This window comes from Poecilia latipinna, unplaced genomic scaffold (genome assembly GCF_001443285.1).
Source record: "Poecilia latipinna isolate Pla-1442-1.1 unplaced genomic scaffold, P_latipinna-1.0 Scaffold1326, whole genome shotgun sequence".
NCBI classification, from domain to species: Eukaryota; Metazoa; Chordata; class Actinopteri; order Cyprinodontiformes; family Poeciliidae; genus Poecilia; species Poecilia latipinna.
In genome coordinates, this window is record NW_015113942.1 from 443,093 (window position 1) to 458,513 (window position 15,421).

General features: G+C 43.4%; 1 protein-coding gene across 9 annotated transcripts in view; it reads left to right on the forward strand.

Moving 5' to 3' along the window:
• The window catches only part of ptprsb (protein tyrosine phosphatase receptor type Sb), a 113,781-nt gene that overhangs the window by 87,504 nt on the left and 10,856 nt on the right, over positions 1-15,421 (forward strand). For 5 of the 9 annotated variants that reach the window (XM_015055610.1, XM_015055614.1, XM_015055616.1 and 2 more), the window contains 11 exons: positions 3,928-4,022; positions 4,902-5,158; positions 5,292-5,379; positions 5,525-5,743; positions 7,790-7,947; positions 9,982-9,996; positions 10,228-10,340; positions 11,887-11,984; positions 13,878-14,001; positions 14,474-14,649; positions 14,787-14,906. In XM_015055610.1, the coding sequence (XP_014911096.1) occupies positions 3,928-4,022; positions 4,902-5,158; positions 5,292-5,379; positions 5,525-5,743; positions 7,790-7,947; positions 9,982-9,996; positions 10,228-10,340; positions 11,887-11,984; positions 13,878-14,001; positions 14,474-14,649; positions 14,787-14,906 (1,463 nt within the window). Of the gene's footprint in view, positions 1-141; positions 490-603; positions 798-948; positions 976-2,173; positions 2,292-2,475; positions 3,121-3,927; positions 4,023-4,901; positions 5,159-5,291; positions 5,380-5,524; positions 5,744-7,789; positions 7,948-9,981; positions 9,997-10,227; positions 10,341-11,886; positions 11,985-13,877; positions 14,002-14,473; positions 14,650-14,786; positions 14,907-15,421 lie in introns of all 9 variants that reach the window. The other 4 variants (XM_015055611.1, XM_015055615.1, XM_015055619.1 and 1 more) reach the window with 2 other exon arrangements.

Sequence of the window (15,421 nt, forward strand, 5' to 3'; positions counted from 1 at the left end):
TTTTTTTTTTTTTTTTTTTTTGCCCTTGCTTTCCATCCTTTTGCTTACGATTTTTTCCCCCCTCTCTTACTGCTTCATTGTTTTGTTTTTTCATATCCTAAACTCTTTGCCAATTTGCTCCCTTACCTCTATCCATCCAAGAGCCCTCAGCTGCACCTGAAGGTGTGTCCTGCGAGAGTGTCAGCTCCACCTCACTGGGAGTGAGCTGGAGGCCGCCTCGGGCGGAGGCCCAGAATGGCGAGTTGGCAGGTTATGAGCTCAAATACCAAAGAGTTTCTGGGACAGGAGAAGAAGGAGGAGGAGGAGAAGGAGGAGGAGGAGAAACTCAGGGCTTTGAGGTGGATGGGCCTCCCATCACAGCGCAGCAGAGGCAGATTGTGTTAGAGGGCCTGGAGAAGTGGAGCTGGTACAATATCACGCTGGCAGCCTCCACAGCAGAGGGGACCGGACCCAGGAGCCCGGCCGTGCTGTGCAGAACGCACGAGGACGGTGAGGATGCGTGTCGCTGATCAGACTTAAATGGTATCGATTGGTTAGTTGTTTATTTACCAGTTGGGGACGCTCTGTCTTTTTTTCATTAACTCTGCATTTGCGTGCGCTCAGTTCCCGGCGCCGCTCCCCGTCAGGTGGACGTTCAGCCGCTCAACTCCTCGGCTCTCCGGGTAACGTGGCGCTCCGTGTTGCCACGGTTACGGCAAGGCCAGATACGGGGGTACCAGGTGCACTTCAGCCGCACGGAGGGCGGTGAATCACGCACCCTGCCCCGAATCAAAGACCTCCTGTTGGACGAATCCCAGGTGAAATCGCCATTTCGAAGATAAACTGATTCTCGTCTCTAATATCTGTAAACATTTTCCTTTCCCCCAAACCCCCGTCTAATCTTTTGACTCACTCCTCGTCTCATCTGTCTCGGCTGCCTACGGGGGCGTGCTTCTTCTGTGTGACAAGATGGAGGAGGATGATTCGACTCAGTATGTGAGTGCAGACTGCCGGTCGTTTTCCCACAAGGAAATTATAAATGAGCTCACAAGCAAATCCATCCAAAAGCATTAGTCCCAGACTTTAAATTCACATTCTTAACAAAGATTTAATCAAATCCTCCGTTATCTAATTCTATATTTGTTTGTTTGATTACTTTGAACATGTCCCAAAAGAAAAGATCGTTTTATGTTTGAAGAAATAAGATGGTGTAATTAATGATCATTTTTCCAAAAACATACACTATTTCCATCAGACTGGATATGAATTCATATATTAAAAAACCCCCATAAAAATGCACATTAAAGTACTCATACACTGAAACTGATAAAATCTTTTGATAATTCTTCATTTTGTTATTACATCTCCATCACAAGATATTAGAATCTAATTGAAAAGTTATTTTATTTCAGCAATTTATATTGAAAACCTGCACACTGACACTATACTGTGTGCATGATGTGCATCAGTAACACACAATTTCAAGTGATAATATGTGGTACTTATTGCAAAACCCACAATTCTCAGAAAGGTATAGTTTCAAAAGAAGTTTAAAGAAGTTTGTTTTTTAACATGTCGTGTAGAGAACTGCTGACTGTGGAACAGTTCTCCACTTCTAATTGGTGATAAGCCACAAAAATGTCACTGCTGAAAAAGGTTTGGTGCACACAGAGTTCTATATCCCACCATAATAATGGGAAGTTAAGTAAAAGAAAAACGTTGCTACAAAAATTGGGCTGCAACTAACAGGAAGAGCCGAGGTCGCAATCAATTTATTGCGACGTATGTGCAGACCACATGTCTGTCAACAGACATTTCTGCTTATGCAAAGAAGAAAACGTGTTCTGTAATTTGTTTTGTACCTTGTTTGTGAAGCGTTGCACTTAACTCTGTCCACAAACTTGGACATTAGTGTGACGAGTGAAGAATGCACGTTGAAATGTGGTTCCAGACAAAACTTATGCTTTATTATCGCATGTTGGAATTACATTTTATCGTAGCCTTTCATCTATCATCTAAATTACCTTAAAATGTACTTAAATTAGTAAGTAAAAAAGGAGTATTTGAAAACAGCAATTGTTTTGTTTCAATGTAGTGATAACTTGTGCACTCACATCATATTTTTTTTAGCAACTAATCACATTTTCCATAGAAAAGAGGTTCAGTATTTAATGGTGTGTTTTCCCTCCATCAGGAACTGGTTTTAGGAGGTTTGAAAGCAGAGACTCTGTACTCTGTCTCAGTGGCTGCGTACACCACCAAAGGGGATGGAGCACACAGCAAAGCTAAGCTGGTGCGGACCACAGGGATTGGTGAGCACATGTCAACTATATAGCGCTCTGGATTTAGTAACACATTCAGGAATTGATCTTACAGCAAGCTGTGCCGTAAATAAACAGCAGATCAATGCTAATTTCCTCTGCGAGATTTACATGATACATGGTTTTAGAGTGGACGTTACAACCGATTTTATGCTGCCCACTCTGTTGTCTGCAGTGCCCGGCTCTCCGTCCCTGTGGGTGCGTCCGGGATCCGGCTCGTCTGTGGTGGTGAGGTGGTCTCCTCCGCTCGAGTGCTCCGAGACAGGTTCTGATGGCCGGGCGGCCCCAGTGGAAATCCAGGGCTACCGCCTCCAGTTCGGGCCGAAGAACGCTTCGTTAAACGGCACTGTGGATTTCCAGCCTCAAGAGAGAAATTTCACTGTCAGAAACCTCTCCCCGGGGTCCTCCTACGTCTTTGTCCTCTCCGCGAAAAGCCGAGCCGGCTACGGAAATGCGACGCGACAGGAAGTAGCCGTCCCCACGTGTCCGCCCTCAGGATACCCTAAGCTAATCGATTTCGTGAACGTGACCTGCTGCTCCCTCCAATTCTCCTGGCTGCCCCCCGCCCCGGACGAGTGCAGCAGCGCCGTCACAGAGTACACCGTAGCTTACAGAAAGGCTTTTGACTCGGGCTCCTCTGCCCTACCGGCCTCCTCTGCTGCCCCCTGGCTCATCACACTTCCTGCAAGTGAGTCCAGCTATACCATCTTGGGCCTGAATCACAGCACAGCCTACGAGGTGCAGCTCAGAGCCCACAACCAGGCAGGGCCAGGCCCTTTCAGCCCTGCTCTGTTGTACCTCACCCTGGCCTTTGAAACAGGTAGGGCTGGCCGATGGGCCCGGGGGAAACACCTTTTCAGCTCCTAAGCACTGGTTCTACTTCACTTCTCCCCTCATCGTGGAGTCCACCTCCAGACACTAAACTAAAATGAAGTCTGGGCCGGTTTTTACAGGTCCACCTTTCACCAACTCAACCCCCCCCCTCCGCCCCGAGAGAAGGAGTTCTGCAAGTCTCGGAGGAACACAACTGCTCCCACCCCCTTAATCTCCTTCACTCACTCACTCGTACCTTCATCACCTACCCTTCACCACCAGTGGAAGCAGGCTCATAGTTAATGGATGTTTGCTTCAAGAGCACTGCTTATCACAAACCCTCAGGTAAAAGTCAATACTGAGCCCAGGGTGTACAGTATCTACAAGAGGAGGTGAGTGTTTAGTCTCATTTGAAGTGAAAAGTGGCGCCTGGTGCCGTATCTGCAGGTAAGCCTTTTCTTATCTGATAGACCTTCACTGCCACCTTCTCTCCGAAGCCTTGCTGACATGCTGAATTCTGAGCAGAGCCAAACACGAACATCCAGTCTGACAAGTGTGGCATGTCACATTACCGCAGCCGATCTGTCCGTTACTTACTTTTTCATGTCATCCACTCTCCTCATCACCTGCCCATCCTCTTAACCGTCATGTGCTCCTCTCCGAGTAACATTTTCCACCTCAGCAGGTTTGCGCTGGGAACCTGGAAGAGCCTCGGATTTCCTCTCGTTGATATGTGATAAGTAACCATTGTTCTTTTTTTTGTTTGTTTGTTTGTTTTGTTTGTCTTTGTTTGTTTTTTCTGCTTGCGTCCCAGATGTGCCGAGAAATTTTTCTGTCAATCTGGCCACCAAGACCAGCGTTCTTCTCACGTGGGACTTTCCAGAAACCAGCAATCCCTACCGCTTCATTGTACGTCCCCACCTGGTGCTGGTGCTCTGCATCAATGCACCGTCTGGTGCAACACATTAGCTCAGATAATTGTAGAGGGTCTGTACTATTCACTATGGATGCTGGTTAAGACACACATTTGCCCTTTCGTGCCTGTGTAGAATTGGTAGCTTCAGATCCTATTGAATACAAAACAGAGTCAGCTGTTTTGGGGCGATTCGCACCACTCCTACTGATTGTTGATTTACTGATTTTCTGCTTTGACTAAAATCAATGTGTGCTTTACCTATTCTCAGTTCGCCAACTTTGCTACTAACTGCTAATGATTTATCAAAATTAATGTGTTTGTAGTTGGTTTAAGAAAACGTTTTGTCGGTATTGGTTGAAATCAGGTTTGCTATTTCGTCCTACTCCAGGACTTTACACGACACAGTTATAAAGCTACAGCCAGAAGCAGTGGCGTCATAGCAACTAAATCCAACAAAGCTGCACATTGTCAAAAAATCACTCAGAAATACAAAGAAATGAGAAAACAGATTCAGTGTTAGAACCCTAAGCTCTCATTGGTCTTGTTATGTCAATAGAAACCCCATAACTGTTATTGGTACTACTGGTAAAGATGTGGACAAAAGCCCTATAATAAATAGCTTTTTATGGAGATTTGGTGCCCCACTGTATGCGTTCAACAGATGTTGAAGCAAGATGAACACGGGATCTCTTGTTTTTTATCGTTCTGGTTGTTTTAAACCTTTTAGGTTTTGTTCTAGAAGTCAGCAGCTGTTTTTACATCATCTTTTTTTTTTCAAGCCTTTTAATACATCTTTACCAGGGGTACTAATACAGTAAATGTGGAGGCTGTTGTATGGAAATGTTACATATTGAACTTCTCCCGACATCCAGGTGGAGTACAGCCGTCAGAAGATGGAGGTGGACGCGCGCCTGAAGAAGGCAGTCATCCCGAACTTGCAGCCAGACACCAGCTACGACTTTAAAATCACGGCTCCCGAGGGCAACATGGGAGGCCTTCGCCACCGCATCACAGCCAAAACGTCCCCACCGATCACCATCCGCCGTCCTGAGATCGACCAGAGCCGCCGTGAAACCGAAGCCACGGTCACCATCATCCTGCCGTTGCTGGAAACTCGCACTCCCATCAAGTACGTTTTATTCAGAGTTTTTGCTCAGAACAGATGACCGCACTTTGTAGCAAACTATACATGATGAGATCATTTCATAAAGCTGAACGACTTGGGCTTATATTGATTTTTCCCCCACCCTTTGTTTCAACAGGAACATTTATGTCGTCGTGGTTCCATTGCGGAGAGCCCGCGGCGTCATCAGACACCTGAAGAGTCCGGATGAAATGGACCTGGAGGAGGTGAGAACCCCCACAACAACAGCACCTACTGACCCAAAAACAGACGAAAGTCCTTCTCCAAGAACCCCTGGCGACAATTAGCCATTTTAACAACAACGTATCAGCCTTAGAGTTAAGTTTTTCTGCATTTTCTTTCTCCGCAAAGCTTTTGAAAGACATCAGTCAAAGGCAGAGGGATTCTCGACAGCAGAAGCAGGTGGACCTAAGGCGGGCTTACATCACAGCCCGTTTCACACCTGAAACCCTACCAGCCTTCTTCTCGTTGGGGGACCAGCTGGACTACGGAGGCTTCGAGAACCGTGCTCTAGAGCCGGGCCAGGAGTACGTCTTTTTCATCCTGGCCGAACTCAACTCCACAACAGGGGTACGAACGCCACTTCCTGTCGTCTCCGTGCCTACAAAACATTCCTCTCTCCTTCTCGCCTGCAGGTTATCGCTATGAGTCGTGATCGATACCGGCCGCACTGCTAAAACTATACAATTCCCGTTAGTCAAAGTGTGGTTGGCAAATGCAATAAGCCTCTCACACTTCCATCACTGCTGCTAATAAAGAGGGAGCTATTATTTCCTCTGTGCACTGCTGGCATGTTAGGCATTTCAACTAGAAAAAAAAAAAAAACATACATATGTAATATGAATTATAATAGAATTTCAAATTGAACAAAAGCCCAAAGGATATTTTGTAGGAGCTCTTCAGAACTAATACAAATGCAGCAGTTCAGAGCTTGGAAAGAGTAGGCAGTCCCTTTGTGTTGTAACATCCTCACATTAAATTAGTTGTGTCTGGTTTGTCCCATGCAATCCTTTGCAACAGTCCTGTAACAATACAAAGCCTAAAAATTAGTCCATCCCTTTTTGCAGTAGCATAATTGCACACTGAAAAGAAAAGAGAAATCCACCCTTTGATTCCAGTGCATATATTAAAAAAAAAAAAAAATCACAGTAATAACTGCTTTAACAATATCTGCAGTGCCATTATTATTGAATTAAATAAAAAAAAACTATTAAAAGCGTCTAAGTGAAACATTTTTTGCTGCGTCATCTCTTCGAGTGCTCTTTTTTTAGAGTGTAGAACCTTTTTCATTTATTCTCCATGTCCTCTTTTTCGTGGCATGAGTGCAATGCAGCTCAGATGTCAAAATGTAAAAGGGAAAGACAAGAAAATGTGCCGAGTCAAAACAAGAATGAAGTTTATCTCGTTACCGTTCACAGTGAGGTAGAAGATGTAACAAATATGAAAAATCTCATTCTTTGTGAACTGGAGGAAATTATGACAAAACCTGCTGCATGGAAAGGCATGCCACACTTTTCTGACATTTGAATGCAAATATGACAGGTTTCCTGAATTTTGCTACGCTAAAGCTACACGAGACTAAGATTGAACTTTTCGCCAACAAAATGAAATTGTTTTTGAGAAAGTGCCTCATCCTCATTGTTTAGACTGGTTGAGAATGTGTCATGCTGCGACTACGGTTTCCCTTCGAAAGCCTTCAGGCTTTTATAGAGCGTGTGACATAACTGACTTTTTAACCCTTTCATGCACAGTGGTCACTACAGTGGACAGCCGTCTAAAAGCCATCTTCTTGTGCTTCTTGTGGATTTTTTATGTTATAAATGCACACAGTCCACTGAAGTGGACACTAATGCATCATAAAATGCACCATCAACTTCTGACCATCAGCTGCAAATGCAAAAAATTATTTTTGTTAAATCCAATATGGCCGACAGACAAAAAAGCACCGACCCGGTCCCTCCTTCTACTGTAGACGACTCTTGCAGGTAAAAACAAATATTGTGACATCAGATAACCCATAAAGAACTATATTACTAATGTATTTTTCAAATAAGAACTTTGTATTTGGAGAAAATTACAATTGATCACCTAAAAAAAAATAAAAAAAAATTTCCTACCTTTTTTTTATGCCTTCAGAAAGTAAAACTAATTGGAATAAAATCCTTAAACAAAGGATCATAATTTATGCATGAAAGGGTTAAATCACCAGAACGTTTTAAATAAAAATCTAGAAAAAAAAATGTTAGGAGCAAAATGTTTAGCAGGATAATTATCTAAAATAAATGGCTAAATCAACACAGAAATGCTTGACCTGACACAAAATGAACCATTTATATTTGCCACCTCAGTCCCTGGTCCTAAGCTGGATTTAGACTAAATAAATAATTTGATAATTTTTTTTCCCCATTTAAAAGCTTGATTTTTCTAATAACGACGACTGCAGGATATGATTATAATAAAAGTTGGATTGATATAAAGGTTTTTAAGACATCTTTATTGTTAAGTTTAATTCTTACATTTTACTTTTTGTACGTTTTTCATATTTTGGTCTTAGGTGAATGCAACAAAAACAAAACTGCATTTTTCTGACAATGTTCCTGTGACATTGCTGTGCAGAGGATGTACGTGGCCAGCCCTTACACAGACAAAGTGATCGCCCCGGACTCAGACCCCCAGCCCTTCGATGCGGGCGACGGACTGATCTGGGTGGTCGGACCCGTCCTGGCCGTTGTCTTCATCATCTGCATCGTTATTGCTATCCTCCTTTACAAAAAGTGAGTGGCAGAGCGTCATGAAAAGACAAATGTCAAGTTTTCAACCACAGTGATGACTCATAGCATCGGTTGCACCGAGTAAATGCCAAAGCAGCTTTGATTTCTCCTAGAGGATGAGACTGGCTTTAGTCTACGCTTTTCCTACGTAGTAAAAAAACAAAAAACTTCTCTGAGTGGGCTTTCTGACTCCCAGTGTGTCACCATTCAGTTGTTTTTCACACTTGCATCAAACACCCGATCCCAGTAATTTTATGCAAGAGCTGTGTGCAGAAACATGTCTGTGCTAGTGACTGTTTTTAAGCTGAATAAATGCACATGCGATGTGGCAATGTAGGCTTATGGCAGCAGGAGAGTGTTTTTACAAGAAGCAACGCCACCGGGCGGTGCGCTGCAACAATTTTTCTTTTTTTCCCCGTTGAACTTTTTTAACATTTTGTCACAGTACAGCCATAAACTTCAATATTTTACTGGGGGTTTATGTGATAGATCAACGTAGCACTGTGCATAATTTGAAAGCAGAAGCAAAAGTTGACATGACAACAGATGTGTCGTCATAGTCTTCAGACATTTTTGTCTTTTTAGTGTTTAAAAAAAAAAAACTCAACCTCAGTCAAACTGGTTCTTTCACTGGTTCTTTGTTCGTCTTTAGTTCTGGTTGTGTGTTTAAGATCACTGCTCTGCTGGAAATTCAAGCTTTGTTCCAGTCCCGAGTTATTTACAGCTTCTGTCAGGTCGTCTGCCGTTAGTCTCATCTGTCATCCCTGTCTCCACTAAAAACAAAAAAAAGAAAAAAGTATAACCTTTTGGGATGTTTTGAGATGTTTCCATCCTTTTGTAGATGGTGTGTTCAGGTTCAGGTGCAGAATTGGCTTTTGAACATATACACACTAATTAATTAAAAAAAATTAGAATATTATTGAAGATCCGTTTTGTTGTAAGAGCCTTATCACTAAGTGGAACACATTGTGTGGATTCATTACAAACAAACAGATTGATGTTTGAAAGCCTCTATTTCTGTTAATTGTGCTTATTTCCCACTTACAACTAATGAAAACGTACAATTTAAAAATAGAGTCAGACCAATAAAAAAAAAAAAATGAAATGCCGGCTTAATGAGACATACGTTTCTTGGAGGTTGTTACTGTCAAAAAAGTACTTTTAATGCAACAAACAAGAATCATCACGATGTATATTCTAATCTACTGAATACGACTGTGTAGTAGTGTTCACCGTTTTCCACGTTTTCTGTGGAGGCTTGGGGCAAATTGCAAATGGGACTTCCAATTGCTTCCTACAGTTAGTTTCTTCTTTAAAGGAGTAAAATGGCTAATATAAATAAATTCACCCACCTGAGCTGAAGCTGAGTGGATCTCTGCACCTCCTCCAGAGTTACCACAAGCTTATTTGGTGGCTTGCGATTATTAATATTCCATGGCAAACTTCTGCAGACTTTACACAACATCTGTACCTACGGTACGATTCAATTGCACACAACTGGAGCGTGCAACAGGTCGCACTGCGTTTTATTTAGGGGCCTCATGGTAGTCTGAATACAAATGCACACCACACTTTGCAGATTTTGCTTGTAGAAACAAAATTTTGAAAGCCGTGTATTCATTTTATGAATTGTTTTGTGTTGGTCTGTCACATAAATTCTCAATAAAGTAAGTCGAGGTTTGTGGCAATAACAAGGACAAAGTGCTGTATTGATACTTGCAGTTCGCTGTAAAATATCTTGCCTCTGTCTGCTTGCAGCTCTTGTTTACATTCCGACCAGCAGATGTGTTTACCGCTCTGCCTCTTTCATCCAAACGTCCAAAATCCATCAAATTTGTTCCAGTCTAGAAGTCTGTTCAGGCGGCAGACAGCCGTCAAAGCCCGAGCCCCGCCGTACGCCTGTGATGTGTGCTGCGAGTCATCAGGCTTTTGAATACTAATGCAGCAATATTGATTTATCTCTCTAAACCATCTCTCTTGTTTCCTTCCTTTTCTGCCTCTAATTATTCCGACCCTCGCTCTTTGTTTCGCGGGAAGCAGCAAACCTGACAGGTAAGATTAAACCGATGTCGGACTCTTTTGTTCTTTTTTAACCTGCGGCAATTACATGCTTAACCGTAAGGCCGTACAGAGAAATTGAAGAAATCCGTAAAACACAGCGAGAGCTTTTGCGCTTTTTTACTTTACCCGAGTGGAAACGCTAATGATGCTGAGTCAGACTGGTTAGGTGTAATGGCTGATTTCTCTTTTCTTTTCCCTCTCCTTTTACCGGTGTCTGATCAGCAAGCGCAAAGACTCTGAACCAGGAACCAAGAGCCTTTTGAGCAACGCGGAGATGATGGCTCATCACCCGACGGACCCCGTGGAGATGAGACGCATCAATTTCCAGACTCCTGGTATGAAGCCTGCGCAGACGTGCGCTCTAGTTTTTGCATGATGAATTCAACTTCCAAAGGCTCATTTAGTGTAATTCATAAATAAAATATTCATGCAGCTAATTTTATCCACTGTAAAAAAAAAAAAATTATGCAAACATAACTTTAAAAGAAAAGAAAAGTTGCTCCCCATTGGAGCAACTTGGTAGTCCAGTGATTAGTCACGTCTGAGTCACAACGTTTGTGTCAAAAAAATCTCACCACGTCCGTCCGCCCACGTCCCAACATGCCAGGCTGCCGGAGAGAGGCGTCGGAGCTCCTGAAGTTAAAATAAAATATGTGTCAGTGGTTAATAGTGATCATTTGAGGGAAAAAAAACATTAATTAATGGCTTGCCATATCTGGAGAGATCTGAAAAACACCTTTCTGTAGTCGTGTCCAAGGATGCTCCTTTCCTCCTGCTTTCCTTGGCTTTGCATTCAAGTCACATGAAAGGAGTTAAATTACGGTTCTTGTTCTGTTCATGGCTGCAGCTTGCCGGTGCTACCGCATCTCGTTTTGAGGAGGTGTCGGGATCTGTCAGCACGGAGAAAGGTTACCTGCCAGCTTACAAAAAAAAAAAGGTCATAAAAGACGCATTCGCTTTTTTTTTAATCAACAGATAAAAGCTTTAACTCTTCTATTTTTACATGTTGTCGGGAGGCAAAGAAAACCCCCGCAGACCTCATCGCCTCGTCTCTTCGCTTTCATCACAAGACTTTTTATCCTCCATGTGTGGCAGCAACCTTGAGACTCCTTCCTCGCCCACTCCTTCTTCTTCTTCTTCTTCTTCCTCTCCTCCTCCTGGGAGATTTGTTCTTTTGAGACGGCGCTCCGCGCCGCTGAAAACTCATCTCCAGCAGAAACCGTCCGGCTGTGTCCGGGCCGGGGTCGCCGTGGTCGTGACGGGAGCAGGGTTTGTCGTGGTTAACCTCTGCGAGGGGGGAAAATGAAAAAATAAATAAATAAATAAATAAATCATTTCGGTCATTTCGAAACCGGAGAAACATCCAGGGCGCCTCTGGCTCGGGGTTCATTTTGAAGGCGGAAACATTGCCTTGATTCATTGACGTAGCCGCTCGCCGTTTTTTAAATGAGGATAGATTGCTCTAGCCTCACTTTCCCCTCGCCAGCTGTGAAACGAAATTACCGAAGGAGCCAGAGGTAGCTTCCTTTACGTGCGCTCGCTCAACCCCCCTAATTAGGGCGCTGTCTGTGTTTGTTTTCTCCAAGTCACCGCTCCTCCAAACATGGAAAAAGCAATTTATCAAAACAAATAAAAAATAAATAAATAAAAATGATGATAATAATAATTCCCAAACAAAAGACTCGCCTCACTTCGCCCTGTCCTCGCACATGGATCATAATTGATTTTCTGCCTCAGCGTGCTTCTTAATGGCATGTGATGTCGCCGCTTTGTGTAATTATCCTCACGTTGTTGCATGAAAAGTGAAGCCGATCTTCAGTCATTTGGGTTGTTTAGTTGAACGCGGCGTCACACCTCTGACCCCCCGTCCGTGTAACGCAGGAATGATGAGCCACCCCCCCATCCCCATCAGTGAGCTGGCTGAGCACATCGAGCTGCTGAAAGCCAACGATAACCTGAGACTCTCCCAAGAGTACGAGGTGAGTAATACATCATCGTTTCATACGCATAAATAAATAAGCAGACGACGTCCCTCGCTCTTTAGAGATGCCGAGGCCTGATGCGCCTCGTACACCAAATGTTATTGAACGCTCATCTGTTTGCAGGTTGTACGTTCGTGATTTATTCAGCGACACGATTTATTGTTGTTACTTTCCGTTGTGTCGTTCGAAAACGACAAACAACAACAAAAAATCGTGCCGTTTAAACTGTTTTCGAATTTTAAAGCGGCAAAGTTCTGCAGTTTTTTTATATATATATTTGGTTAGATCAACATGTAGTAGAGCAAAAATATCAAGTGGAAAGAAGATGATTTGTTGATACATTTCTTATTACAAATGAAAGTCTAGAAAGTTTTGGTTTTTTGTGTTGGTCGTCCATCAATCAGTGCCTTCTAGCGCCACCTTTTGCCGCTGAATGTCTTTTGTTTCCACCAGCTTTGAACGTCTGGAGGCTGCTTTTATTTATTTATTTTTGTTGTTGTTGTTGTTGTTGTTATTTTGCCAATTTTTCTTTATTCCCACTGGAAAAAAGCACCACGATTACAGGGAAAGTGCAGGTTGAGTTTTCCGCCACACATTGCATTTCGTATGCAAATGTTACACTTTGGTCTCATTTGAGCAGAGCACCTTCCTCGTGTTTTCCTTGTTCTCTTTGTGATAAACTGCAAATGAGACTTCTTATCGTTTTTTTTTATTCTGCCACTCTTCAACAATGGCCTGTTTTGCAGACTGTCTCCCATACGACTTGTGGCACAATTTAAAGAGCACTTCTCCTGCATTTCCTTTCAACATTAGTTCTTGCCGCTCTATAAAGGTTAGATTTGTGCCGTGCACAACTAGTAGTTGTCTTCTCGACAGGTACTTCCACCTGAGCTGTGGATCTCTGCAGCTTCTCCAGAGTCAACTACAAGCCTCTTAGCTTGTTTCTCTGATTCATGCTCTCCTTTCCCAATGTGCCTTTTTAACACATTTTGTGTGTCCATGTGTTTCTTTTGTGATTAAAGGACCTCATTTTTGTTTTACTTTTTACACTTTAGAACAACGACAGACTTGAATCTCAAAGCGGGGTGTTATCAATCGATCAGCAGCAAGGCAGTTCAAAGTGCTTTGCATCATAAAAACCACAAAAATAAAGTCACAAACACAACATACAGTCACCAGCTGAGAAACCAGTAACAAACATTAGGTTTTATTATGTATTTAGTGCTATTTTATAGCACAATCAAGTAACTACGTTATCTTTAGTTGTTATAAATATGCTGTACATATCAAACCTGACTTAAAAGATGCCTTGAAATTGGCCTCTGTCACTTTAAGAAGCTCCTGCTCTTGTCAACAGTCATCACAACACATTTTCTCAAGTTTGCTGTTAACAACCGTTCTTAGGAGCGTTGAACTGAAGTATTTCCTACGGTGAGATTTAAACTTTTCCTCAACTTTCCTTTCCTTTCCTTTTTTTATTCTGCTTTTTTTCAGTAGGAACAGAGCTGTTTTGTTCTCTAATGTTCCCTAACAGCGACTTCGCATAACATCTGGATTTACACAGAGTTAAACTGACACGCAAGTGGAATCAGTTTATGTACTAAGTCGCTTTTGCAGGGTGTTATTTGAAGTGGATTTTATTTATTTTATACAGTTTTAGTTTTTTTTTTTTTCTGTGATCTTTTTAAAACCGTTTTATAAGCAAGTCAAAATTGAGAAACAAAAATACAATACAGAAAGAAAAAAAAAGAACAGGATGAAAGTAGCACAGAAATAGTGGATTTTATGCTGCTGCTTACACAAAACCACAACATCCTCTGCTAAAGCTTGTGGTAGAATCGTGACAACATATTGCCTCTTTTAACGAGCGATGTCGGTTTTCTCTTCCAGTCGATCGACCCCAGCCAGCAGTTCACCTGGGAGCACTCCAACCTGGAGGTGAATAAACCCAAAAACCGCTACGCCAACGTCATCGCGTACGACCACACCCGAGTTGTTCTGGCTCTCATAGACGGTGAGTTTTGTCCGAAGACGGCAGCAGGGGAGCCGGGGGGGCAAGAAGTGTCTGACGGGAGAGAGTCTGAACAAATCTGAGGTCACTGCGTGAACCTGGCAGAGGTTTTTCAGAGGGAGAGGGCGAGTGAGCCACTGCGTGATGGGTGAAATCTGAAATTTGCAAACACTGCTGAAGACCCGCCGTGTGCATTGGCATGAAACCCACAAACACCGGCGAGTGCATTCGAGTGCGGCCGTCTCCTCTCCGGAAACAAGAAGCGGGAGAACGGACGGGTTTGATCTGAGACTCATGAATTTGCAGCGGAGCGCTGTGTTTGTGTTGCCGTCGCTCCGTCGTGAAAGCCGCGGCTGCCAGAGACAGCCGTTTCGTTTGATCGCTTGATGTCATACAAGGAGGTTAATTTAACGCGGCGCTTATGCAGATTGCTGCTTTTATCGAGAGCCTCACAAAGGGGTTTTTTGTTTCGCAGGTATCCTGGGGAGTGACTACATCAATGCTAACTTCATCGACGGGTACAGAAAGCAGAACGCCTACATCGCCACACAGGGGCCCCTGGCGGAGACATTCGGGGACTTCTGGAGGATGGTGTGGGAGCAGCGAACCGCCTCTGTCGTCATGATGACGCGGCTGGAGGAGAAATCTCGGGTTAGGAAACCGGGCCGTTACCCAGTGACCTAAATGCACAATTTGCTTCATCTCAAGCACTGAAACACATTGATCTACTTTACCTGCGTTCAAAATGTCCATCTTGTTTTTCGCTCGTGTGTTTGTACCTCCGACAGATCAAGTGCGATCAGTACTGGCCGAGTCGCGGCACGGAGACATACGGGATGACCCAGGTCACGCTGCTGGACACGATGGAGCTTGCCACCTTCTGCGTTCGCACTTTTTCCCTGCATAAGGTAAAGCTTTTTGCTCACTTTCGACTTTATCCGTCCTTCATTTTGAATTATTCGCACTGAAACCTTCTTTAATCGCCCCCGAGGTCGACGTCTGGACTCCAGGTTGAAACTGGACTCGGGTGAATTACTGTCATCGCCGAGCAGGCGGTGTTTGTGGATAGGCAGAGGCTAATAGATTGGTCTGGGTGTCGTGGAGCGCTTAAACCAGGCCACGGTCCGTGTGTCAGGGGCTGAGATGCAATCAGTGCTGGAAGTGGAGCGGTTTCTTCAACGCGGGGCTCATCTAGGACCGTCAGTCTGCCGTGTCCCTGTGGCCTACTTAGGAGCACCGAAAGTAGGCCGACTGTAGTTTCCCAGCGCGGCTTCTCTATATTTTGGTGATTTCTTGTGAAACATCCAAGTGCAGAGCGTGAACGATTTAAATATTTAAAAATTCAGTCATTATTCAAGTCTCCTTTTTTTTTTTTTTTTTTTTTTTTGTAAAAATTTTTTTTTTTTTTTTAAAAAAAAATTTT